This window comes from Anser brachyrhynchus (genome assembly GCF_964034855.1).
Source record: "Anser brachyrhynchus genome assembly, chromosome: 1".
NCBI classification, from domain to species: Eukaryota; Metazoa; Chordata; class Aves; order Anseriformes; family Anatidae; genus Anser; species Anser brachyrhynchus.
Genome location: NC_137694.1, coordinates 70496386 through 70508396, shown reverse-complemented (window position 1 = coordinate 70508396; position 12011 = coordinate 70496386). Strand labels below are relative to the sequence as shown.

The following is a 12011-nucleotide window of genomic DNA, read 5'->3' as shown; positions in this document are numbered from 1 at the left end:
ACGTGAGTATTTTTTTTAAATTATACCTTAACAGGATCTCTGACAATATTATTTCATACAAGCTATATCTCTATCAGCATTCCTTTGCAATTTGTTTTAGAATTAGGCTTCTGACAAGGCCTATGTATACTTTTTCATATTTTTTAAAATATGTTGGGAATGATTTCTCAGTTTCTGTACGTTTTGTAGTCATTTGAATACTGAAAGACTTTCTTTTAATGCTCAACTAAATGGCTAAAGAATTTGGTGGCTGTTATAAAGTTTACATAAGAATTTAGGAAATTAATATTTCCCTATGTCCTTAGACTTCAGATATTGGAATAGTGTATCTACTTATTTTCTAGAACAGATTCCCTTTGGCAGAATAAAATTTGGAGAAGAGCTTTTTGCAACAAACTGTAAGATAGCATCTTGAAAGATTTTAAGATTTTTTTCTTTATATTTTGATCTACTGCTGTAAACTGGTACATGTAGAGAAGCAACCTTAAACTTCATCACTGAAGATAAATAATTTTTCTTGTGCGGGCAAGGATTGCAGACTGTTACTGATCTGTGCTTCTATTAATAAACTGCATGACTTTGTCAGTTCTTACATACAAACGTATTGTAGAATATTTTTAATGTGAAGTCAAAGGTCCACAAATTATCAGTTCAGCTCTGGCAGCCATTTATATCTGCATCTTATATCAGCCTTCTTGGGTATATGACTTTTGACATACCTGTAACTGAATATGTGCTCCTTTCCTTTATAATACTGTAGCTTTAATCAATGAACAACATATATATTCTTCGGAAATTCATCAGGACTGCAGAACTACTGCATAGCTTACTTGAAGCTAAAGGATGTGTCTAGAATCAGGGCACAATACTGTGGAAGGATAAATTTTTTGTTAATATCAGAGTGGCTGTCTATCATAGCAGGTGGTGTAGAAATTGATGATGACAGGATCTGTAAAGTGGCTTTGAGTTCATATCCATACTAATGAGCTTCAGGACTTTTACTGCAGACTAATTGCAGCTTGGTCCTGTGCACTTGAAGGTCCATTAGCTACTGGAATGCAGTCTAGCAGTTTTATCAGAGGGAAGTCTTTGTTTCGGGGGTTCTGAAACTGTTCCATTATGATAACAGTGGTATGGTGAGCAGGAAAGAGGGAAAGGTCATCTCCAAAAGCACATTTTGAGCTGAGCTAAAATACTAATACAATTCCATCAAGTGTATATGCAAGTAGAATGAATTAAGAGAGCTTGAATTAGACAGCAAATGTAATTCTAGTTTAACATGTAAGTTCTTAATATTGCTTTTTATTTATTTATTTATTTAAAAAAAAAAAAAAGGAAAGAAAGGCTGAGTGATACTTTGGAGACTTGCCTTAATTTCTTGTCTTCTGCAAGGTCATGTCTTTAGTTGAACGAGTTTAAACCAGAGGTGGTCACTCATTGTTGCTTCTCACTTCTCAGTCTTTCTTTTGACAAGTTAGGAGTTTTTCTTCCCCCTCAAAATGCTGAGCAATCATTATTGTGACTGAAATCACTGAAAACTCAGTTTGATTAAAAATCGTATTATTTTATAACAATATAATATATATATAATATAATATATATAATATATATTGTTATATTATTGTTAAAATCATATTATCTGAAAAAATAAGTGTTATGTCTAGTATTGGAAACCCAAAATATTTGAGTACATTAAGCATTAATCTCTGAGTCCCCATTTCTTGTTCATAACAGTTTCTTTTTTTTTTTTTTTAACTTCTGTGATAAATTATCTGTGTGAGCAATGTCTACACCATAATGATCATGACCAAAGGATAAATGAGGATCAGAGTTATGTTAGGTTTTCCTTTTTGAGTTAATACTTTTCGTAAGCAGCTCGTCTGCTCAGTCAGAATTATCTGGTGCATTGCTTTAGTTGATGTTCCATCTGTTAGAAACAGATTTCAAACTGGAGTTCAGGTTATTAAGTGATAACGTAAAACCGAGACCCTGTTGATTTTTTTTTTAAACATTTTTTTAGGAGCTAAAAAGGTAGTCTTCTGTTATCTCCTCTGTCACTTGAACTAACAGAGTAGGTAATTGCTTTAGGAAGCTGCATTTTCTTTGTCAACAGGCATTCACTTTTGGAAGGGGAGGGAAAAGATGAATAGAATACTTCAGTGGATTTCACAGGTACCTTGAGGTACATAAAGGAAGCCTAAAAAGTCACATTTAAGATTCTGAAGAAGAGTTAAAGATGTTGTTCTGTCCCAGTCCTGTTTTGTTTTGTCCTGGTTACCTAAACTGGATCCTTTTCTTTTTGCTGAATTATTCCTCTCTAGGCTTTTTATTCAGTTTCTATTTTATGTTTTTCTCCTCTCCAACCCACTGTTGCTGCAATTAGGATCCTGATATTTTTCTGTCTGGTGGTCTGTTTTCTTTCTTCTTTTTGGTAGATAAAGGTTTGCATGTTCCTCTATCTTTACCTGAATCCCACAGCTGGGGAGGTAAAGGAGATGGGACACAGCATATCTGGTTTCAAGGAATAGATTGTCATTTTGAATGCCACTAGTTGAATGTATGTATATGCTTGTTTGCTTTGTGTATGTGTACTTCATTAAACAGTGATACTGAGGGGCCTTGCTCAGCGGTAGTGGAATCTACAGTTCACCAGATGTATTAATGATAATGAGTGGCTTCTTCTAAAGCAACTGCATATACATTTTGTTTGCACAGAAGTACTTATCTATAGCAGAAAAGTCTCTTGTCAGAAATTTCAGGTTTGCATTATCAACTTGTTGTCACTACGTGATTTCAGAGAAAATGTCAGACTTAATAGTTCTTTTGTTTCATAAAATATTTAACAGACATGGCTGCTCAGGCTGAAACAAATATTTGATGTGAAGAACTGGACAAATGCAGTGTTGTCAATTTCATCTCTGTATAGCCTGATGAGTCACTAGCTGTATTAGGAAGTTTTGTTAAGTAACATTTTAACCTTTTTCAGATTCTTAATGTAAACATTTTTTCCTCTTCTATAAAGGCATACCTGTAGCTGGCCATATAAAAGATTGTGGGATTTTGTTATTACATTAAAAATGTATGCAAAGCTTTCTCTTCTCCTTTTTCTTAGTTTGTATCTGAGTCTGTCATAAAAATGCTCCAGTTTCTGTAGTGATGGGTTGATAATGATCCTCTGTACAGTTTTTTTATGGCATAACTGGAAATTTCTATGAAAGAACTTACACTCCAGTATTAATTACATTTAAGCTTTATTTTACTTGTTGCTACTGTGATGTGTTTTGCTAGGTTTAAATTTCAGAAACAGAGTTAATTTTTGAATGCGTCTTCATGTTTGTTTTTTGTTTTTATTTCTTGCTTTAGTATCTGAAGTCCATATATCTCGGAATGTTTCTCCTGATGTTCTTCTGGAGCACACTGTGCCTTCATCCTGCCTGGTTCCTCCTGACTCATTCACTTTATCAAATGATAATGTGGCAACAGCTATTCAAACAGCCAACGTTATAAACCCAGCTGTACTTAAAGAACAGGTAAAGCAGCAATTTTTGTTTCAATATGGAAACTTTATGTATTAAATATCTTGGCATTGTATCTTTTTTTTGTGCAAAATTAGATTAATTATGTTTTAAGAACAAAAGCTGTCCTTTGGATGATTTCTGTGAGTTAGACTCTGAAGTAAAATAATTTTCGTTTCTTTAGGAGTGTGGAGTGTAAGCAAATGGTGTTTAAATCCTCTGACTGGGAGACACTGTACTACTTTGGTGTGGACTGCAAGAGAGAAGTGTGTTTAAGAGCTATTAAAATGTTAAAGACATGCTGATAGTGTCAGGGATGAATGTCGGAAACAATAGAAGAAAGGTTATTTTATTGCTGCTAAACCTGTAAAGATTACAGAATTGTCATAATTTTATGTTTTTTTCAAGTGGTTTTAGTATTAGAGAATTATCACTTTTTTTTTTTCCTTAATTGGAATTAATTTTATTTTTATTCTTTTATATTCAGAGAATCAGAATACTGGGATGCTTTCCACTAGATCAGGTTGTCCAAAGCCCCACCCATCCAGGCCTTGAACCCTTTCAGGAGTGGGACGTTGACAGCTTCTCTGAGCAACCTGTTCCAGTGCCTCACTACACTCATAGCAAATAATTTCTTCTGAATATCTAATCTAAATCTACCCTCTTTTAGTCTAAAACAATTACCCCTTGTCCTATTGCTACGCTCACTGATAAAGAGCCTCTCCTCATCTTTCTTCTAGGCCCTCTTTAGGTACTGGATGGCTGCTATAAGGCCTCTTGGGAGCCTTCTCTTCTCCAAGTTGAACAACTCCAGCTCTCTCAGCCTGTCTTCATTAGCAGAGGTACTCCAACCCTCTGATCATCTTTGTGGCTCTCCTCTGGACTTGCTTCAATATGTCCATGTCCTTCTTATCTTTGGGGACCCAGAGCTGAACGCAATACTTAGGTGGGGTCTCATAAGAGCAGAGTAGAGAAGGACAATCACCTCCCTTGACCTGATGGCCACGCTTCTTCTTTTCATGCAGCCTAGGATATGGTTGGTCTTCAGGTGCAGGACCTTGCACTTGGCCTTGTTGAACTTCATGAGGTTTGCATGGACCCACCTCTCAAGCCTGCCAAGGTCCCCATGGATGGCATCCCTTCCCTACAGTGTGTTAACTGCACTGCTCAGCCTGGTGTCATCTGCAAAATTCCTGAGGGTGCACTTAATCCCACTGTCCATGTCACTGACAAAGACATTAAATAATCACAGCTACAATACAGAACACTGAGGATCACCACTCATTACTGGTCTCCACCTGGATGTTGAGCTGTTGACTGTAACTCTTTGAATGTGACCAGCCAGCCAATTTCTTATTCACTGAGTGGTCCATCTGTCAAGTCCATGTCCCTCTAATTTAGAAGCAAGGATGTTGTGCAGGACAGTGTCAAATACTTTGCACAGGTCCAGGTAGATGATGTCAGTTGCTCTTCCCTTTTTGACCTGTGCTGTAACCCCACTGTAGAAGGCCACCAGATTTGTCAGGCATAATTTGCCCGTAGTGAAGCTTTGTTGGCTGTCACTAATCACTTCTTTGTTTTCCAAGTGCCGTAGTATAATTTCCAGGAGAATCTGCCACCATGGTTTTGAGAAATATTGTATATAGTGTTATTTTTTTCAGTTCTGTTTTTTTCCTGCATGAGTTTAAAGATTGTGGCAGATCACAAAACTAAAAAAAAAAAAGAAAAAGTCTTAATTGTCATCTTGATCTCCATTTGTAGCTGAAATTCTGCTGAGAATTGATGCAGCTTTCTTTTTTTTTTTTTTTTTTTTCCTGATGCCAGATAGGGTAATTTTCTGCCTTAAGCTCTTCATCTACCTCCCTGGCAGTGTTTTGATCAGCCAATTACTATTGCAAGCAGGATGATGAAAATATGCTTTTTTTCAGCCACAACAGATCCAACTTTTGGTTTCAGCTAACAGTGAAATATGAATGATCTGTATCCTTTCTGTCTGATCTAGGCCAAAATCTTTAGCTTTTACCTCTATTCTCTGGAAAGAGCACTTTAGATATTCCAGCATACTAAGGCTTAGGTGCATTTTTTTAAGCTAAGAAATATCTGATAGGGTAGTGTGAATGAAAATATATAATATGCTTTGCTACTTCTGAATAATCATTCTGAAATTCTGTTTTCAGGCTTTTTTTAGTTTTTATTTGTTCTGGACAGACCCATGCTTCCAAAAAACAATTTGCTGTCTTTTTAATGTAGGAAATAATACAAACTAAAGAATACAACATTATGAAGCATTTCTAAGGAGAGAAGAAAAGTTGATAAGTCTCTTAACATTATCTTGAAATGGAGGTCAGACTTTGCCCGTCTGAATAAGACTAAAGGAGGGTGGTGGGCATAAAACTATAATAAAGTATTCTTTTGCCTGTTGGAGGATGTTAAGAGAACTGTATTTTTCTATAACTCTGTCTTCAACACCTCTTGAAATTTTATATTAAACTTCACCTTTGCAAGGTCCAATGTCACCATTTTTGCAAGCGCCAGTCTTAAGACTGATGTATTACTCAGAAGTAGGATTAGCACACTGAGCTTCTCTTTGTTTCTGATAGAAGTGAAATTGAGAGCACAAACTGCAGTTTTCTTTGTCTGCTTTATCTACTGGATCTTGTGCATCTATGTACAGTCAAGATCTCTGTTCACAGAATCACAGAATCATCTAGGTTGGAAGAGACCTCCAAGATCACCTAGTCCAACCTCTGACCTAACACTAACAAGTCTTCCACTAAACCACATCACTAAGCTCTAAATCTAAACGTCTTTTAAAGACCTCCAGGGATGGTGACTCAACCACTTCCCTGGGCAGCCCATTCCAATGCCTAACAACCCTTTCAGTAAAGAAGTTCTTCCTAATATCCAACCTAAACCTCCCCTGGCACAACCATAGCCCATTCCCCCTCGTCCTGTCACTGAGCACGTGGGAGAATAGACTAATCTCCACCTTGCTACAGCCTCCTTTAAGGTACCTATAGAGTGCAATAAGGTCTCCCCTGAGCCTCGTCTTCTCCAGGCTGAACAATCCCAGCTCCCTCAGCTGCTCCTCGTAAGATGTGTTCTCCAGACCGCTCACCAGCTTCATTGCCCTTTTCTGGACTCTCTCGAGCACCTCCATGTCCTTCTTGTAGCGAGGGGCCCAAAACTGAACACAGTACTTGAGGTGCGGCCTCACCAGAGCCGAGTACAGGGGGACAATCACCTCCCTAGACCTGCTGGCCACACTGCTTCTTTTACAAGCCAGGATGCTGTTGGCCTTCTTGCCTACCTGGGCACACTGCTGGCTCATATTCAGTAGACTATCAACCAGTACTCCCAGGTCCTTCTCTGCCAGGCAGCTTTCTAACCACTCATCTCCGAGCCTGTAGTGCTGCTTGGGGTTGTTGTGCCCCAGGTGCAGGACCCGGCACTTGGCCTTGTTGAACTTCGTACGGTTGGCCTCAGCCCATTGGTCCATCCAGATCCTATCCTCCTATCCTTCTGCAGAGCCTTCCTACCCTCGAGCAGATCGACACATCCACCTAACTTGGTGTCGTCTGCAAACTTACTGAGGGTGCACTCGATCCCCTCATCCAGATCATCAATAAAGATATTAAAGAGAACTGGCCCCAGTACTGAGCCCTGTAATTTTGTTTGTTTTCTTTTGAATCTAGATATGCTTATTCAGTAACCAAAAAGTCAATTATTTGAAGGTCTGTTTTGAATAAAAGGTGTTAGGGGAATGAATTAAGTCATATCAGTCAATTGTGTCTTAAAAAAACATACTGAGATGTTTTATTTTACCATCCCTCCCCGAATCTCAAGTGCTGTTGGCTTTCAAAAAGCTAGAATAAAAATGGCAGTTGAAGTTAATTTACCATCTCTTTTCTTTGAAGTTTCTTTGTTGCTATATAAACAAGTAATGTTTATTTAATTTGGGGGGGGGGCAACTTGAATTTCTGTTAATCATAATACAAAATACTTTAAATTTCACCTGATTTATTTTTGTACTTTGCTTAAAATACAGTCTTGTTTATGTTCCATCTGTTTTCCGTTGTATATTCAAGAAGCCTGTTTCAATTTCTGTACTTGTACAATTTACTGAAATAGTATTAACTGTTGTAGACATGTCCTGATTACTCTTATTCTCTTAGTCAAGCCCCAGTATATTCATTTCAGAAAAAAATAAATCTGTTTTATGAATCTGTTTTTTAATTGGAATCCTTTTTAATCACTTCCCTTACCATGGCTGCTGTTTGTAGTCTGCATTGGGCAAAAATGTAAGCGTGACTAATCCAAGGAGAGTTTATTTCGCTGTAAGTCTGAGTCTTTGAGACCAGTGATTTGTTTCATTTTTGTCCCTTTCTCACCTCTCTTTAGTATTTTGACCTCATTCAGATCTGAGATATCTAATATCCTCCTTCTTAAGCCTTCTCCAAATTATTTCTTGAAAAGCTGTGGAGAAAATTGGAAGGATTGATCCGAATGCTGGTAGAATTACTAGCTACTGTTCTGTTGTTGGACCTTTCTTCTTGGCCAGCACATAGAACACGTGTTCATGGCTAACTTCAGCGAATTGTGGTTACAAATAAATAACCTTAGTGTTTATAGTTTTTAAATCTACAATTTCATTTGGAAATAAAATTTGACTTGAATGTTAAATTCCCTTTTACCATCTCCTTTAGAATCAAGTAGGTATTCAAGTTGCCTCTTTGAATTTAAATGAAGACTTATCCTTAGTCACATCAGCCATTGGTACAGACGATGATGAGACAAGGAGAAAAAATGAATTGAAGAGCTGTCTTCAACAAACTGTAGCAAACCTAGAAACCAAGCTTTGCACTGCTGAAGAAGAAAAAATAAAAACAAAAAAGGTATGACTGTTTTTTCATATAAATATTTGACATTTATATGGAATTTAAGTATAGTTTGAGCTGTCAGATTTATAGATTTGTTTTGGGAGAAATTAGGCAAATTTAAAAGAAATTATCCAAATTCAGCAAAAATACTTTTTCTTCATGTCAGATCTTTTGCAGTGAGCCTTAAGTTTTAGGAAAAAAATGATTCCCCCCCCATTTTTTCTTTTAAGATATAGAGAAAGATAAGATATCTCAGCATAAAGCTATGTAGTTAGTATTTATAGTGGCTCGCCCGTGTTTTGGGAGTGAGCATGCGGTCACTGAAGTTGAAAGTTGATAGCCTTTGGCTATCTATATGAACATAATATGTAATACTTCCTCCCCTCCCTCCTCCAGGAGTGCTGGTAACTAAATTCTTCATATTGCTTCCACAACGAATATGGTATAGTCCTACACCAAGTAGGACTACGCGTGTAGTTATGCATCTAAGCTAGTCAGAGGTCAATGAGACGCTGGAAAGTAAGAAGGTTTAATTTCTTGTATTCTTAATGCTGTTCATTGATAGCTATCAAGATGTGCTAGGGATGAAGGAAATGGATTGTTGGAAATGAAAATGAGTATGGGGATGAGCCAAGAATGGGAAGGCCTGGAGTGGATTGATATTTCTAGGAGTTAAGTATGGAAGAAGGTTGGTAAGGTATAAGTCTATAAGCATAGACTTTAAGAATAGATACTGAGAGCTGGGCTGTAAATGAAGAAGAGTTGAAAAATCTGTTTCTGTCCCTACAGTTGAATCAGACTTTGAATATCAAGAACTGTTCTTATTTCATCCAAAAGCAGGACTGAACTAAACATACCTGCTCCTTTTGTCCTCCTTCTGACCCTTTCCGTTTTGCTTTTTGTTTGAATAGCTGTACAGTGATCTGGCAGGTTTCTGAAATGGCTTCTTGCAGGGCTCCAAAAATAGTTGCTTTTGAGCAACTGAAAAGGTGCTAGCAGCTTGCCTGTAGGAATTGGTTTGGTAGGAGCAACATCTGCATGTAAAACTCTTTAGCCCTTTCTACAGCAAATAATTTTGGAGTTTAGTCAGTAGGGTCATTCTCCTTCCTCTCTCTTGGCTCTTGCAGGGGGGATACTAGCACAGGATGTTAAAATTCTAGTAATTCTGGAGCTGTAGGTAGAGATCATTAGGGCTGTATGGAACAGGATTTCTGCCTTTGGAGAGAAAATATTTTCTAAAAGTGTGTTTAATAGGCTTTTCAAATGCATAAAGCCGGCAGCCATTAAAAATATGAAAATATTTGACTTCAAATACCTTATGCTTCTCAAAATTGCAGTTTTTGTTATGAAGTTATGATAGGAAATGGCGTATCTTCAGAAATGAAACTAGTTGGAATGATGACCTGAATCTGTATTTTCACAATTCAAAAATGTTCGTAATTTTCCATATTTTATTTTCTAACCTTTGTAGGAATTAGAATATTTACTGGAAAAAAATAGTATTCTAGAAATGAATTTCTTGAAGGAAAAAAAAGAAAAGCTACTTAAATATCAAGATCATTACAAGATGATCCAGGTAATTTCATTTCATTTCTTGTAGTATCTTGCTGTGTTCAGGGATATTTTGTGTGAAGTATGTTTCTGTTCAACAATTCCTCTGGTAAGTATCTTCAGGCCTGCTCCAGAGCTTTTTGAATTTGAAGAATTTTAAGGGTCTTCAAATCAGCCTGATTTTGACATTAGCAGGAATATAGATTTAATAGTCTGCATCACTGTCTCTCAAATCGCATAACTGTAGTATGATCAATTTCATAGAACACATTAAAATAAAACCACCAATTTGCCAAATAGATGCATATTTAACACTGTCTTATGCTCTAGAGTAGTTATGGCCCCTTACTTGGAAAATATTAGCTGACTTCAATATTAGTGGAGTAGTTTGTGTTACATAACAACAAAACTGGAAAATATAATTAGATGCTAGAAAATGGAATTAAAATTGCTTCCATCACAAACATCGAGATCATTAAATACACGCTTGATGTCTCACATATACAAAATTTTTCCGTTTTATTTCCTAGAATTTACGGTAACCTATTTTTTTTTGTGTGTATGTGTGTAACATCCTACTCAAATGTTTGCTAGCTATGTTATAAAACATGTTGCCTAAAAACCTTCTGATTTATGGAGTATCAGATTGGCTAAAGGAAATCATAAACTCTTGACATTTTAATTAGTGGATCTTATTTTTTTAATTTTTTTTTAATTACTTTAAAGTATTTTAACAGTACTCTTCATGCAGAAATATTTAAGTAGTGGAAATGTTACTTAGAATCATAGAATCATTAAGGTTGGAAGAGACCTCCAAGATCATCTGTTCCAACCAACCCCCCTACCACCAATATCATCCACTGTCCAACCTTTCCTTAAACACCCCCCTTAGGTTTGCAAATGTCCACCTGTCACTTATACCTCTTTGTTAGACTCTACAGTTTTCAAGAATGCTAGACGAAAGGGTCATAACCTTTAACTTTGTAGAAAATATCATGCGTTTCCTCTTGTTTTCTGGATATAGTCAAAATCAAATCAGAGAAAAAATGTCATGCTTCTAAGAGCTAAGAGTTAAAATTATTTTCATGAAATCAATATTGTGTGCCTTCTTTTAATACAGCTTTTAATGCCAATTACTTTTGCCTTTCTCCCTTAGCTTCTACAATACCAGGGCCAACACCTGTGGCCACACACTGAGTAAACTTGGCAGATACAGAATACAGATGTCCATCTCACTGGCATTTCTTTTTCAAGTAGAAACAGCTGACTATTAGCTCTTACTTGAAAAGCTTAAAAGCAGACTTTTGACTCTGGTATAGTTTTGGAAACTTTCAGGATAAGACTTTTAACGTAAATAATTCTGATGCCCTATAGTATAGATGTGCATTGACTTCATTCCTTTTATATGAAGTTTTTGTTCTAATGTTTGGCTGTGACAATTGTCGTATAAGATGGGTCTAATATGTACTATAAGTGAACATGCATTATTTCATGGTACTTTATATTCAATAATTGACTGTTAATCACAAGTGCCGGAAGTCAGTTAATTAGTAAATCTATTCTCAAAAGCTGATTTGGAGGTAACACAGCCAAAAAGTCAGTGAGATCTTTAAACCAGTGTTGTGGTTTAACCCGGCCGGCAGCTAAACACCACACAGCCATTCGCTCACCCTCCCCCCTCCCTCTCTGGGATGGGGGAGAGAAATGGGAAAGTGAAGCCTGTGAGCTGAGATAAAGACAGTTTATTAAGGCAGGAAAATAATAATAATAATAATGATAATAGTATTAATAATAATAATGTGTACGAAACAAGTGATGCACAATGCAATTGCTCACCACCCGCTGACCGATGCCCAGCCTATCCCCGAGCAGCCGGCCCCCCCACCCCGGCCAGCCACCCCTATATATTGTTTAGCATGACGTCAGATGGTATGGAATACCCCTTTGGCCAGTTTGGGTCAGCTGTCCTGGGTCTGTCCCCTCCCAGCTCCTGCTGCACCCCTAGCCTGCTCGCTGGCAGGACAGAGTGAGAAGCCGAAAAGTCCTTGGCTTGGTGTAAGCACTG

The 12011-nt window shown here is 37.1% G+C and overlaps 1 protein-coding gene across 21 annotated transcripts in view; it reads left to right on the top strand.

Moving 5' to 3' along the window:
- Positions 1-12011, top strand: part of CCDC91 (coiled-coil domain containing 91) — a 335915-nt gene that overhangs the window by 145909 nt on the left and 177995 nt on the right. For 15 of the 21 annotated variants that reach the window (XM_080572463.1, XM_080572471.1, XM_080572457.1 and 12 more), the window contains 3 exons: positions 3364-3530; positions 8222-8410; positions 9867-9971. In XM_080572463.1, coding sequence (XP_080428589.1) covers positions 3364-3530; positions 8222-8410; positions 9867-9971 — 461 coding nt within the window. The remainder of the gene's footprint in view (positions 1-3363; positions 3531-8221; positions 8411-9866; positions 9972-12011) is intronic. The other 6 variants (XM_080572460.1, XM_080572458.1, XM_080572461.1 and 3 more) reach the window with 2 other exon arrangements.